Source organism: Eupeodes corollae, chromosome X (assembly GCF_945859685.1).
Source record: "Eupeodes corollae chromosome X, idEupCoro1.1, whole genome shotgun sequence".
In the NCBI taxonomy this organism is placed as follows: domain Eukaryota; kingdom Metazoa; phylum Arthropoda; class Insecta; order Diptera; family Syrphidae; genus Eupeodes; species Eupeodes corollae.
Window position 1 is genome coordinate 2,892,251 of NC_079150.1, and position 16,384 is coordinate 2,908,634.

Sequence of the window (16,384 nt, forward strand, 5' to 3'; positions counted from 1 at the left end):
TTCCAAATTTTTTTGCAACACAAAAAAATTAAAATTTCTTGCATTAACGAAAAATGTTATGCAAACTCAAAATTGTAGATGTTTAGCTTTCAGAACATTACAATATTTATTAATTAAAAATTAATAAATTAGGTGACGAAACAGTCCAAATACGACAATTTTGTTTATTAATATACCCACCGAGTGAGAAATGTGCTTCGTCGCTGAAGAAAATTTTGTTCGAAAAATCGCCGTCCACCGTCTGTTGTTAAAGCACCAATTTGACGTATCTACGACTTTGTGAATGGTCGGCTGCCTTCAGTTGTTGTGTGAGCTGGACTTTATATGTATGTAAGTGTAGATCCAAATGTAAAATACGCCATAATGTGCAGTAAGACAGTCCTAAGAACTACGAGGAATCGACACATTCGGGTCTTCGGCAACGCGCTTTCTCTTACAGCTGTGACTGTGATATTTTCAGTGGTACGAGCGAAACGATGATGCACGGGCCTTATAATAAGTGCGTTTTTTCGCATTCCATATATAGTTTAGTTTAGTTTCACAAATAGAAGAAAGTTTTGTGAAAATCAAATGGTAAAATTAACTAAGCATAAAAAACTAACCAAAACTAATAAAATGGAAAATTTGCAGGAAGAAATGGTACGAAAACATCTGGAAATTGAGATTCTATAAACAAAGTTCATTTAACAATTGATTCAAGTAGGGGGTTTGTTCGTAGACTACTACATTAACATCTGATGTTGAAGCGAGCTTGAAGATCGCCTCAATTCTTTATATTTCTGAATCGAGTTGAAATGAGCTTGATTTGACTCGATTCCCGAAGGAGATCGGTGTCGATTCAATATTTGAGAAGAAAAACCTGTGCGGTTTAAGAGATAATGCATTATGGTCTCTTTATTTGCATGTTTGTATACAAAAAATACAGTTTCGTTTTAATCAAATTATAAATAAAAATGGACATGGATCAGGAAGCATATTCTTATATGGTGCTGAATCAGTTCTTTATTGTTTAATACGAATCAAACTATCTCTCTTGCAACTTCACACATCGAAAACATCGAAACACCATTTGCATTTTAGAAAGTGCTATCATACTTAATCATTTTTAAATCTTCTTGTGCGGTGGAAACACCAAAAAGATTTATTTAATTTAAACTAAGAAAAACCATTAATAGAAACATAGGAAAATTTAATAATCTTTTCTATTGTTTTCTCTTGCAAAATAAGCCCAGTTAGTCCATTTTCATTAACAAAACTAAATAATACCAACAGTAACAGATTGATTTTTTCCCCAATGGAACACACATATATAATTTAAAATGCATAACTACTCAACGAACACAGCCATCTAGAAACAAATGCAATATCAATCGTACCAAAATTTGAAAACGAAATCGTATAAATTCCATAGTAAGATTCTACTCTAAATTTTATCGGTGTTATTCATACTATGGATATTGTTGTTATTCGGGTAAAATCCTACTATACTATGGATAGATTTTCCAAAAAAAAACACGGGTAATATTTCTAATCAATCCAGTCTCTTCAAATTTGTTCACAATTTTGCCAATTGCTTGCGTAGTTGGACGAATATGTAAACCATAATATTCTCTTAAAGTACGATATGCGGCTGTGGCAGAATCTGCGAACTGTGGATGTTCGCATATTTTGACTTTTCTTTCACATGAGTTTTATTTCTATTCGCAGAGAGCAACGAAATGCCAATTTATAATTACCCTTTTCAACAAATAAAACAAGAGTGGTATAATTCTGATGTTAAGTTGAGCGCTAACAATTTATTCGTTGCAGTGTGGATGGTATGTGGAACGCAAATAGAGGTTGACAGTTCGTACCAACCAAACTGCAATTCGTTACTATGAATAAATAAATTGGGTGGCGCAGCAGTCCGTTGAGAACTAGGGCCTAGTGACTTACAACTCTCAACCATTCCTGTGTGCAAGTAATGTTATCAGGAATGGAGGGGACCTACATTTTATATGCCGAATCCGAACGGCTAATTTGAGAAAGCACTTTTTCATGACAAGAGTTACTCTTAGAGAATTTGTCAATTCCTTGCAAGAGGCAGTACCCATGAAAAGAATTTAGATGGCATAGGCAGAGATTGAACCTAAGACCTCTGACATGACAACGCACTAACCATCATGCCACGCGTACTACCAAATTGTTTTTACATAATTGTCTTGTTCTAGAGAGCAAAATGCAAATTTTACTATCCTAAAATGAGTGTCAATTAGTTTCTTATAATTTAAATGTGTTTTTGTTTGAAATTGACTTTTTGAAATGTGTAAAATCACGTTTGTTCGCCCATTCATTCATTCGTTGTTCCCTCTCACTTGCAAGGCCCTTTAGTTTGACAGATTTGGAATTCCAGCTATATACTTTTGGAACCGTAAAATGGATAACCCCTTATACTATAAAATTTAATTTAAGTCGTTCGCTAGCGCTGTTGCCTCATGGGATTTTTTGGGCTAACCAAATGTTCACTTTTTTAAACTGCTTTGGTGAAAAAATTGCCACCTTAATTTTGTTTGAAAGTCCTTTCTGCATTTTTCTGCATTATTATCTGCATACAGAAATTTATTAGAAGTTAATATCTTCAATTTTTCTTAAGATATGAACGACGAAAAAAGTTTCCAGAACGTGACCTCGCAAATACATACATCTCTATAAAAATCTTTATTTTTATTCTAGCGATCTTGAAACATCAAGAAATGTCAACATTTTGGGAGTTAAAAATATAAAAAGTTACGATGGAATTTGTAAAGTGGAGAAAATTGATTGACTCATTCTTATTATTTTAACCACCACTGCTTTGCTTCTTTTCTTGAAATGGAACTTGAAACTTTACATGAGTACTTTTTAAATTCTTTAGAGTTGACTACAGTGTGTATAATTTTTAGAAACTTTTCCTATTATTTCTCAAGCTCTACTCAACAAGGCTCACACAAACTACCCTATCCATCCCCGTAAACAAAAAAAGAAAAACCTAAAGTCGCTTAACCCAAATGGTACTAAAAGTCAAATAGATTGTCCCCATTGTTTGCATGTATTTATGTTTGTGAAGGGAACGAATACAGTCTTGTCTATAATAACAAACAAAATAAAAGGATAAACCAGAAACTATTCAGCTGAGAGTTTGTCAGAGTTTGGTGCGGTGTACGAGCTACATACCTCATTTTATTCAAAGAGGAAAGTGAGGGTGTAGGTGTACTGCAGGCTTCTCTTTTTATACTGAATTTTGCTGCTTGACTTTTGATCACATGTGCATTTTGGTTTAATAAACGTATCCCTTTTTGCTGTCCTAACATTCGTGCCAATATAGTGCTATATAAAATGTACCTTTGGGTAGAATACGCAAATTTAAGGTTTAAAATAATGATTCATATGGGAGCCATATTGGTTTTTAAAAAACTCTAAATAGCATTGCAAGAGGACTCCAGGAGTATTTTATTTTTCTTAGTTATGTATGACCACAAGTAATAAGAAATGCAGTTTGGATCGAACTCAAGTCCCTAATTCACGTACGATACGAAATCATCCGCCCCCAATCGTAATCGAGATCCCACTGACGGACGCTGACGCTGAAAAAGCGAAAGTACTTTTACACTTAAATGGAGGAGTCTTACGGTATAAAGCAATGGAAAGACGTAAAGTTATTGATAGTTTGTTGGGATCATTTTTGCCTTGATTTTGTGTTTGTAACAGGAATGGTGCTATTGGAGCTCCCTATAGATAACACGAGTTTAATATCTTACTGTGTTTGTGTGTATAACTTGATTGAGTAGACAGTTGGGAAATGGGAGTGGAAATTGACTGCACATAATTGGCCAGACAGCAATTCGGGTAAAATTTTGTAAGTGCCTTCAAGTAATATACACACATACGTACTCGTGGGTATGTATACACAGGATGTTAAATGTTTGAGATTTTAACATGGTTGCAGATATAAAAAATGTTTTCGATTGGCAGTTTGCATTCGGAAATTACATTCAGAATATGATTTTTTTTTGCAAGGGCATTCAAGAAGAAGGGATGAAGGAATTTCGTTTGATTTAAATTACCTATTTCATATCGTCCCCATTACGAGAGAAGCATGTTGTATAGAATATCTTAATTGGATACCTTTGGATGTGATCCCCCGCATTTATAAACAAAAATAGGCAGGTTCAGGCAACACAAGAAACTTCATTTGCAGACAAATGAATTCTTTGAACGAACATTTTGACCAAGGCAACTAGTTTTTCAAGTGTCATAAATTTCAAACTCGGAACTTTACTTCACTTCAGTTTATCGTACAAAAAATATTAAAAACATTATTGTCTACAGAACATCTTTTAGGCAAGATACAAGTCCATCATGACTTGTATTTTGTATTGTAAAGAAATATTACTTATTTCTATTCCCTTTTACACAAAATATTTAATGGAATTGCGCAGAAAATAAATAAATTTCAGAGTAATAAAGTTCAGCTTTCAGTTAAATCAAAAAACATGATCAACTGTCATTTTGACATTAAGTAAACAAGACTTGATATTAGGGAAGACTTTTCTTGACTAACTTTCCAGCTTACTTTCCAATAAAATCGCCTTATTTGGAAACTGCCTTACTTCTAGAAACTGCTTTTCTTTCAAGTCCTTTATGTCATCTGAACCTTAACAATATTACAGACTTAAATCAATCAAAAAACAACTGTCTTAACTTTGAGCTTGAGAAAATTCACAAATACACAAGAATTGTTGTCAAAGAACAAAACAGCTAAGAAAGGGAAAGTGAAAAACGCGACAATTTCGATTTTCACATTTATTTATTTTTTGGGAAATTATTATCCATGTCATACATTTTCTTTTTTTTCAAAATTTTCAATTTTAAAGACAAAGTAAATTTTGTATACTGCCTCTTAGAATGATACACACTTGTAAAATAAAATTGAACTACTGAAATTAAACTAAAAATTAAGTAGACAATTCAAATTTTAACAAATTTAACAAGAATTCTTTGTTTTTCATATTTCATATATTTTTTTAAACCTTCTACTAGTTTTTGATTAACCTATAAAGGGTGGTTAAATTTTAAGGGCCGATGTGGAATGTGAATCACACCTTGACTTTAAGTTTTTTTCATTTGGGGTTCTGAGAATGCTCAAGTAGTTGAAGAGATGCAAACACATCCACATTAGTAACTGTTTGGTGCGTTCTTTTGTACGGAGGTGTGGTTGGATCTTACTTTTTGGAAAAGGACGATGGACCGATTGTCACCGGCAATTCGGAGCGTTATGGTCATATGGTAACCGTGACCGACTTTTTTTTAGAAAAATACGAATTGAAAAATGTGTGGTTTCAACAAGACGGTCCCACATACCACCCAACTCTAGCGAATATCAATCAACTGGTCACGAAGATCATGCGGTTGGACTTTTTCTTGTCGGGTAACGCGAAAGACCGTGTTTATACTTAACTCTTGAACACTTAGAAACTAATATGGCCCAATATGTGTCAAAAAGTGGTCGAAAATAACCTCAAAAGAATCGATGCTTCCACACATAATGTTCAAACTTTACAATATATCATGAGAAAATATATTTTATATGTGTTTTATTAACTTCCCATAGGAATTTACTATAATCGTTCCGATTTGTCGAATTGAAAATGTTGATATTTCTCGACGTTTTAAGGTCCATGAAGTGGAAATTAAAGATTTTTAGAGAGATGTCTGTGCGTGCGTGTGTACGTTGGTTCGTACGTCCGTACGTTCCATAGCGCAAGAACCAGTAGAGATATCGAATTCAAATAAATTTTGTTATGCAGATAATAATGCAGAAAGATGCAGAAATGACTCTCAAAAAATTGCGTGGGTGGTTTTTTTACCAGCAATAGCAATTTTAAAAAAGGTGCAAATTTTGCTTAACCCTAAATATCGCACGAACCAAAAGCGCTAGAGCCTTAAATTAAATTGTATATTATAAACGGTGATTTTTTAAGAGCTTGAGAACTTTAAAAAAAAAAACGCATAAAACTTGCAAAATCTCATCGATTCTTTATTTGAAACGTTAGATTGGTCCATGACATTTACTTTTTGAAGATAATTTCATTTAAATGTTGAGCGCGGCTGCGTCTTAGGTGGTCCATTCGGAAAGTCCAATTTTGGGTAACTTTTTCGAGCATTTCGGCCGGAATAGCCCGAATTTCTTCGGAAATGTTGTCTTCCAAAGCTGGAATAGTTGCTGGCTTATTTGTGTAAGCTTTAGACTTGACGTAGCCCCACAAAAAATAGTCTAAAGGCGTCAAATCGCATGATCTTGGTGGCCAACTTACCGGTCCATTCCTTGAGATGAATTGTTCTCCGAAGTTTTCCCTCAAAATGGCCATAGAATCGCGAGCTGTGTGGCATGTAGCGCCATCTTGTTGAAACCACATGTCAACCAAGTTCAGTTCTTCCATTTTTGGCAACAAACAGTTTGTTAGCATTGAACGATAGCGATCGCCATTCACCGTAACGTTGCATCCAACAGCATCTTTGAAAAAATACGGTCCAATGATTCCACCAGCGTACAAACCACACCAAACAGTGCATTTTTCGGGATGCATGGGCAGTTCTTGAACGGCTTCTGGTTGCTCTTCACTCCAAATGCGGCAATTTTGCTTATTTACGTAGCCATTCAACCAGAAATGAGCCTCATCGCTTAACAAAATTTGTCAATAAAAAAGCGGATTTTCTGCCAACTTTTTGGTAATAAAATTCAATGATTTGCAAGCGTTGCTCGTTAGTAAGTCTATTCATGATGAAATGTCAAAGCATACTGAGCATCTTTCTCTTTGACACCATGTCTGAAATTCCTCGTGATCTGTCAAATACCAATGCATGAAAATCCTAACCTCAAAAAAATCACCCTTTATATTGAAACGCGATACCAAACAAATATATTTTTAAAATGATTTTAAACATCTGGTAACATGTTAAGAAAAATCGAGTGGACAGTTTTTTTTATAAAAAAAAAACAAAAACCTAAAATAAAAACATTATTCTAAAAGTTGGTAAAAATTGTTTTTCAAATCAAATATGTTTTCAAAACTTTGAAATTATTGCTTCAAACTTATTTCATCATATAAGAAATATTATTTTCAATGTTGGAAAAAAATTAAGAAAAATCAAATGAACAGTTTTTTTACAAGAAATAAAAACCTAACAAAAAAATTAATAAGTTGGTAAAATTTATTTTCGACTCAAATATATTTTCAAAAATTAAAAATATTCTCTTCAAGTTTATTTTGTCTTATAAGAAATATTGTTTTGAAAAAATTTTGAGAAATATTGAATTGACAGTTTTTTAACTAAAAATGAAAACCTAAAAAAAGCTTGACTCAAATATCTTTTGAAGAATTTGAGATAAAGGCTTCAAATTAATTTTGTTTTATAAAAAAATATTGTTATTAACATTTTTACTCAAATTTAGTAAAAATTGGTGTTCGGTTTTCGATATTGACTTCAAATTAATTTCAATCATCTAATTTGTATTTGTTTTTATAAGAAATAAAAACTTTACCAAAAATATATTTTGAAATCAAACTATTTCATTGCAAAATATTGCATTTAAATTTTTAAGAATAATTCAAACTGAAAACTTTTAAGCAAGTCAAATCGACAGAAGGGGTGGGAAGTTATCAGTGTAGGTCGCATCCCAGCCTCTTTTTTACGTTTACTTTTGGAACTGCAAAATAGATAACCCTGTAAATGTAGGGTTAAGAAACACATTATGTTATTTAATGTCATTCAAACTTTTACAGTCTCCTTTAAAGAACATTTTTAACAGTGCTCAAACTCATCTTTATGTTTAGATCTGCCCTTGGTCCCAACATTTACTGAAGATTTTGCAGTTTTGCTTTTTGTAGCATTCATTTAACTTAAAGAGGGCTGCATAGCTTAACAAGTATTGGCGTATTAAATATATTTTGAACTGAACCATTATTTTTAAAATAATTGCTTAGCATTGTTCAGGCGTCAATGTTTTCATGTAGAAAAGCCAAATCAAACTTAAAATAAATCACTTGACAGCTGACAGAATGGTCGACAGAAAAAAATTGTGTCACTAGCTTAAAGTTCTATGCATCTAAAAAAACATCCTTTACAAAATTTAAGTCATTCACAAACTTTACTTTAAAACTAGTAAAAAGTCAGTAAGGGAAATATGTTTGCATTAAATTAAATTTCATACGTCTGATTAAAATGTATGTGTTTGCTGCTTTTCGAAACTGTTGACATACAAAAACATATACAATATACATATGTCAACGTGATGAGGTTCAAAATTCAAATTAAATTTCTGCCAGTTAATATACAGTGTTTTCCAGCTGCATTCAAAAATGTTCCTTTTATTCCTTCAACAGAAAACAGCACTTTCGTAGCAGTGCTACATGCGGACTTGCGGTGCTTTGACGTAGCTCTATATTATTCATTTTACCCCATCTATTCCAACCCTTCTTTGTACAAATATGTATTGTATACACTTATGCATGTATCACCTACAACACCACCACCCCCAACCCCGTCGCAAACTATAGCAATCCTGACCCATATTAAGTTCTAGGAAAAAAAAAACACTGCGGGGATTGCAGCAACAGAAATGGATTCATATGCATTCAAGTTGCTTCTGCTTCAGTTTGAACCCCTGTGCCTACCGTCGGTCGTCCCCATCACCGATGATGCTTTGCTCTCCATCAGCACTCTCATTGTTTTTGTTTTCTTGATGATGTTGATGACAGAAGTTATTATAGAGGACGAATCTCGACATTTTTTGTTTATCTTACTTTTTTGTTTAAATAATGTTTCAGTGACATAATGAAGATATTTTTACTCCACGCCAAATAGGTGACACTGTAGCGAAAAAAACGAGAAGAGTACGCGATATTTAATCTATATGAATATTTTCGCATAGGCATCTAAAATACTCCCTTTTATTGTTTCGGCCTTAGTCTTGGTAGTTCTAACAAAAACCTGCCATATCTGTCCTAAATAAGAATAAACACATATAAGAACCCAAAGGGCGTTGGAGCCTTGGTACAAACAAGAGATGCTTGCTTCACGTTTTTGTGACGCGGGTGCTTGTCCATTTTTGTAAGAGTATGATTTTTATTTAAAGCAACATTATGTAGGGAAGATTTAAAAAATGAAGCAAAACAAATGAGAGCTTATTCACTTATTTAGAGACACAACCAAATAGTATTGGCCATTTTTGAAACTGCTTACATAATTTGTTTCTTTATTTTAGGAATTTTTTTTATTGGGAAACTGAGTAGTTAAAACTTAAGCCACTTTCAAGCTTAAAACCCCTTACTGCATGATTTTTGTTTTTGTTAATTATAATTAAATAAATTCGTGTTTCAGGAATTTAGATTTTTTTGAAAAAATGTTCAATGTTCAATCAACTATTTATTCAAAAAAATATGTAGAATGGAATATTGTGAAACAGTTTTTTTATTCATTCAACCAAAGAATTACTTTTCATTTTCGGCACTCCACATTAGATCTTCCATGGCAGTCTGTAACCTTAAACAACTGTTTTGTGGTCAAAACAGGAAGGTGACCTAATTGATCTAATCGAACGTCCTGCGATAGCATTATGGCAACAGGTCCTTTCAATTTCTTCATTTGTAGATTATTCTCCATGACATAAGAGCGTCGTCCACGTTTGTTATATGTGCTTAATTTGCTGGCATGGCATGGATCTTCGACTACCGCGCACTTGAAATCTGTTAGTGGCAACCACGCCTCAGAACCATTAAGCGTTCGTCTGTACAATAGCCACGCATTCATGGCTGTCATGTCGATCATGTGGAAGAATATTCTGTGGTAACATTTTTTTGATCTTATTTGTATTCTATGGTATCCAAGAAGAGCAAAAGATCAACTCCGCCCATATGCCGATTATATGTCATGACTGCCTTCAGACATGATACAGTTTGGTAACCGTTTTCCGTTTTTGTTCGCTGCCGAAATATGTCGAAGCAAGGTTCACAATTCTGTTGTCAAACCATGTTACGACAGAAATATCCAGGTTATCAATTGTCTCCAGTTTTCCCACAGTTGCACCTCTTTCTTTTTTTCAATTCCTTGTCGGTAGGAACTTTATAACCCGGAAACCGATTGGCTTTTATGGTTTCTAGCGGTAAAAACGCTTTATTTGCCAGATAAGTCAACATCGGTAAGGAGGTGTACGTCGGGAATAGTTCCCTGCAGTCGAACAGCAACGTCACTGGATATACTAATTTTTGGCAAATCGGTGTACAACTGTACATTTCCTTGGGCTCAATTTCAAAGTCGTAGCTGAACCCAGAGCTACCACTGAGAACAAAATGTTTTTATACGCATTTGTGTAGTTTTTTTGGGCTGTATTGCCACAAAAATGATCTGCTTTTGGTTGGTATAATTTGTTCATCTACTACCATATATTCTTCTCTAGGAACAGTAAGGAGTCTCTGCCTTGTTTGATCCAAGAATGGTCTTATTTTATGAAGGGGATCATGTCCTGGTTATCCTTTGGGTATTTGCGTTGAGTTGGTGTTGAAATGTCATAAAACCGATCTGGGTCCATATCTGAATTCTGTTATCTCGGTAAAAAATTAAGGTATATTTTTGATCTTGTTACTTCATAAAATCGAAAAAACTCACATTGTCAATAATATTTATATTATTTGCTTCACTGGTAATTTTTTTTTCAAGCACTACATTTTATTTTTTATACAATTTTGAATTTCTCAAACACGCGTTTCTGCACCCTTTGTGATAAGTTTGACAGATAAAATTGTTGTCGCAACTCGTTCATAGATGGCTTTTATCAATAAAATTTAGAGCGTTTATGTTACTAATTTCACACTGTATGCACAAAATAACAGAATTTGTTGAAAACTAGAAAATATCGACAAAAATACGGTTTCGCTCATATATGAGCCATCATGCAGTAAAGAGTTAAGCTTGACTTCAACTCACAAGTCAGTTAGTGACTTATAAATTAAAAAAAGATTTTCAAATGTACGTTCTGGCTCTTAAATCTAAAGGGTCTATTAAGACAATATTTCCTGGGAATTCATTCCGTAAAACGATAATCGTTAGACGATAGCGTTTCGGCGATAGTCTCACTTCACGTAAGACGTTAATCGTCAAACTGATATCGTCAAAACGATAGTGTTTGCACGATTGTTAAGCAGTTATCGTCTGCTTTTAGTTTCCGTTGATAACTAAGCAAATTGAAGTACAAAAATTGTCGGTGTAGTTTAATTTTGTTACAAAACGAAAATAAAAACTCGAAAAAATACAATTAATTGGGTTACCAAGAAAATTAAGAGATGAATCGGACCTTCTATCTATTCTAACCTATATGTAAGAATTGTTTTATTTACAAAACATCAGTAATCTCTCTTTATTGTTGTAAAATAAATAAAACACTTTTAATTTTTTTAAATTGCAAAAGAGGACTTTATAATGATATTGGAACAATAATTTCGCCAAGCTTTTTAATAAGTGACAGTATGGCTTTCGTAGCAATAGAGTCACTGGTGATCTCATAGTTAACCCTACAGAACAGTGGAATAAATATACATCGTTTTGGAGAAAGTAAGATTATTGCACTTCATATTTCAAAAGCATTTGATAGAGTTTGACACAAAGCTTTCCTATCGAAAATGCGTGCCTTTGGTATTGATGAATCTCTTCTTCGTTGGATTAGAAATTACCTTTCTAATAGTTCAATACAAGTTGTATTGGATGGTTTCAAGTCTGAAATTCATAAAATAAATGCTGGTGTCCCCAGGGGTCCGTTTTGTCTCCAACTCTCTTCCTTATATTCATAAATGATCTTACGAGTATGTCTGCCATTTCTAATCCATTAAACTGTTTCGCCGACGACAGTACCCTCAGCTTCTTATACTCGTTTCTAGATTCACATCCTTGTCCTTCGGATGTGGAACTTAAACGGCAGCATATGATAAGCTCATTAAATTCATATTTTGACAGCATTGTCCAATGGGGAGTCAGAAACCATGTAGAATTTTATGCTTCGAAAACTCAATGCTGTCTCCTGTTGTTAAAGCGAAACACACCCCCGATGCCACTATCTATGAGTGGCACTTGCATCCAGGAAAGTAATCAACTGTCAGTACTCGGTATGTGTATCACAGATCACCTTTTATGGAATGATCATATATTTGATTTTGCCAAAATTGATGCCAGGTGCTTAGGATTTCTCCGACGGTGCAACAAAATTTGTCACCCCTTCTGATCTGGCTGTAATTTACAAAGCCCTTATCCTTCCAAAGCTTGAATATAATTCGGATATTTTGGAATCTTTAGCCAGCTCTGTTTTTCTCTCCCATTTTGATGTGCAGAACTTTAAGACCAATGTGAACCGGTATCCCCTCTTAAATCCTTCGCTATTTTTTTAATGCTCGCACTGTGTTTAAATATAAAGGGTACTAATAACCCCTTTAGTGCCTGTATATTATTTAAAAAAAAGTATGTGTCAGACCAAAATAGAAGGAACATTTCTAAACATGCGACCAAGTCAAAGGATACGAAATGAAGATATTCGCAATAGAACCAGAATAAAATGGATGACCTTATAAAAGATGGAGTGACGATTTATCACAAATAAGCACACTTTGGTACAACGAAGCCAAAATTAAAGACACATGGTTAACCTTGGAGAAGGCTGATGTTAAAATTTAAATTTATAATTGTATTGATTGTAATTTTTGTCTTGTTAAGCTTTGAAACATTTAGTTTATGATATTGTTAATAAATAAATGAAATCATCAAACTAAAGCAATAAAAGCTTACAAAAATAATATTCACTAAATAAGATATAAATTAAATTCATGTCATCTACAGACTTGTGATTGAATGATTTTTAAACTAAAAAATTCACACTCCTGTGACTACTAGCAAAGAAAAAACAATAAATTTGAAATACTTTACAAAAAAAAATGCATTGTAAAATATATCCAAAGGCGAAATTTGATTCTGTACAACATTCTCGTCTCAAAAACTCACGTTTTTTAATAATGCTTCCGAAGTAAGGGTCGGTTATTGGAACGATCTGATCCATGGATCAAGGTTTTAACCCACCAATTGCAGTACCTTTTACCTTTAGCAAGTGTAATTTTGTAAATTTGAAGCTTATCAAATGTAAAGCCATAAGCTTTTTTATGGCTACCCTAACACTTTCTCAAATTCAACATCATCTAGTTATGATCCAAAAGTTATTACAAACATGTTTGCAAGCGATTTCAAAGAAGATTTTGATGAATCTAATACAGTTAATTCTTGTTCTTGCTTATCTTCTTATTAAACTTTTAAATCTTAATAATAATAATTTGGAAATAATCGAACACACTGTTTTACAAAACATATTGAAATAAGAATGCGTTTCTTTTTTATCGAATCCTTTATGTGTTCTATTTAGCACGTCCTTAAAAAGTTTATATATGTATATATGTTGTCCGGCCTCCAAGTTGTCTTTGGTCTTCCGACGCGTCTATTACCCTGGGGTTCCATTAGACGGATTGTTTTGCTATATTGTCGTTCGCTTTCCTCAGTGTATGGCCTATCCAACGCCATTTCCAAAGGATTCCAAATGCACTACGGGCTTTGTTTATCCTGCTGTTAACATCCAGCTCCGTTCCGCCATCGAGAGCTATAAAACTTCCCAGATAATAAAACTGCTCGACATCCTCTATGGTCCCCTGCCTTAGAATAACTTGTGTGCTTTGGCCCGTGGTAATTACTTTGGTCTTATTTGTGTTAATCCTTAAGCCAGCCACCTCTGTATTTAATTGCAGTGAATGACACATCTGATTTAAGCCTGCCGTGTTGTTAGCCATGAGACATATATCGTCAGCATAATTTATGTGGTTAAGCTTTTCAAACAGACTCCATTGGATACCGTGGTTTTCATTTGTACCCACCGTGGCAGTCATCACATCGTCAATCGCCAGCAAAAACAGAATTGGTGACAAGAGATCTCCTTGTCTCACTCCTTGACGCACATCGAAGGAGTCGGAAAGCTGTCCATTGCGCAACACAAAACACCTTGCGTTGTTGTACGATTCTTTAATAACGATCAAACGCCTTCTCAAAATCTACAAACATTACTCGTAGGTACAGCGGTGATTGGTACTCAGATGATTAATCGAGTATGATTCACAAGGTGTTGATGTGGTCGACGCACGATCGGCCACTGCGAAACCCCGCTTGGTGCCAATCGATGATAGACTCGATCCTGGACTTAATCCTCTCGAAAATAATAGTTGCCGTTAACTTCAGAAAAATGGAAGAACTGTGATACTGCGCCAATCTTTAGAAGATGTATCGCATAACTTATCTCTGCACTTGTTGGAGGACTGGTGTCAATACCCATAGAAGATCTGCGCATGTTGTTCAATTGTGGATTCAATTCTGCATTGTGGTCATCATTTAGGAGCGCCCAAAAGTGCTCCTTCCATCTTTGTAGCTGATCTTCTATCGTCACTAAAAGGTTGCCGTTCAAATCTAACACGGGATGGTTAGTGTTCGTGCTACTACGCTGTCCGACAATGTGATTTTATACAGTTCCCTTGCGTCTCCTCTTCCTGCAGCATGTTCCGCATTTTCACCCTTGCCCTCTTGTCACGTCTTACACACCGCTGCACTGTCTTATGAGATGCTCTATACTCGTTTCCTAGAATCAATTTCCGCTGAGCATCACCTTCTTATTTAATTCTAATCTTAAGTGTTCTTTGATATGTGAAATAAAAAGTTTTCGTTCCAATTATCTGGAAAACCTCATTAATAACTCCAGTGCGCAAGAAAGGTCCTTAAAATGAAATAACGAACTACCGACCTATTGCTAAGCTACCTAACTTGTTCAAGCCAATCGTGTGTAGTGTCCTTTCCTTTCATTCTAGTTTAATTATTTTTGATAACCAGCGTTCTACTGTTACTAATTTATTTAATTTTATGTCCTTTTGTTCAAATGATTTAACGACAATTTCTTAAATATTGGATTTCATCATACTTAGAAAATTGCAAATGTAGTGTATTTATTGTGAACTTTGGTGCTTATAGCCCTTTAAATCAAATAATTGAAATACTCAATAACTTTTATTTTCTTGTAAGTTCAAAAAATGACAATTTTAAGAATTTCAAATTCAAAACAATGCTTTAGAACAATTTAGATTAAAATTAAATTTTAAGTAGTTTTTAAGGTATTTATGTATGTATGTATCTTTTATGGTTTAACTATGTGTATTTCAAAACCAGATTATTAAACAAAAAATGTTAAAATTTGTTTTATTTTAAATTTTCTTACAGAGCACGTTCTTGAAAAGTCATATCATGGTCTAATAAGAGAGAACGAAACTATAGTTGAAATAACTCCACTTATCAAAGTTGACGAAGAAAAAATTTGTGATTTTCGTATACTAAAGAAGCCATATCATGAAATACCATTTCAAGTAAGTTAAAAAACAACGAAGATATTTTTCTCGTTTTTGTGAAATTGTATTATTTTAGTTCAATATTAAAATTTGAAAAGAGGCTGTGACCCACACTAATAACTTCCAATTGCTGATTAATCAAAAATATAATTAATAACGAAATTAGAACTGTGTTTATATTTAGTGATAAACCCATTATTATTTATGAGGGCCTTCCAAAGCTCGTGGTTATCCAAAGGTTAAGCCTCCCTTCCTTAGTATGGAATCGAGGTCAAGTGATTGTACAGGCAGAACCATAAACCTTTCTTTGGCCACTCGACTCGACCACCAAAAAGAATAAATTAGCTCTCGTCTGTCCACAATATACAGGGTTATCCATTTTTCGTCTTCAAAATAAAACACTTATAGAATAAGTTGTCTTCATAAATTTTCTTTTTTATTATAAAGTTTGAACGTTGATATTATGTGTGAATCACTACATTATTTTAATGACCATCAAACAAAATTGTTGGAAGCAAAAAATTGGTTTGACAACTTAGTGTGACAGATGTCGAATTCCAGTCCGTAAAATGGATAACTCGTTAAAAATTAAATTAGTTGAAGTTGCTTCCGAACTTAGTTCGTAAGATACAACGTACAAAGTTTCTTATTATCTCCAAAAGAAAATTTATTTAAAGTCGATATCTCAGTTGGTTCTTGAGATGTGGCTGTGGCGACAAAAAAGGTATCCCAAACATACGGGGGCATAAAGACCATTTCTCAGCCACACGCACACACAGACATTTCTCTGGAAACCTTTCAATTTAATTCGAAAAATCGGATCCATTACATTAGCTTCCTATGGGAAGTTAACTAGAGTTAGTTTACATAATCAACAATCTTGTCAAATTCTAATTTACTTC

General features: G+C 33.8%; 1 protein-coding gene across 5 annotated transcripts in view; it reads left to right on the top strand.

The window, feature by feature from the left end:
• The window catches only part of LOC129953314 (calsyntenin-1), a 39,564-nt gene that overhangs the window by 10,995 nt on the left and 12,185 nt on the right, over positions 1-16,384 (top strand). For all 5 annotated transcript variants that reach the window (XM_056066397.1, XM_056066393.1, XM_056066394.1 and 2 more), the window contains exon 3: positions 15,358-15,500. In XM_056066397.1, coding sequence (XP_055922372.1) covers positions 15,358-15,500 — 143 coding nt within the window. The remainder of the gene's footprint in view (positions 1-15,357; positions 15,501-16,384) is intronic.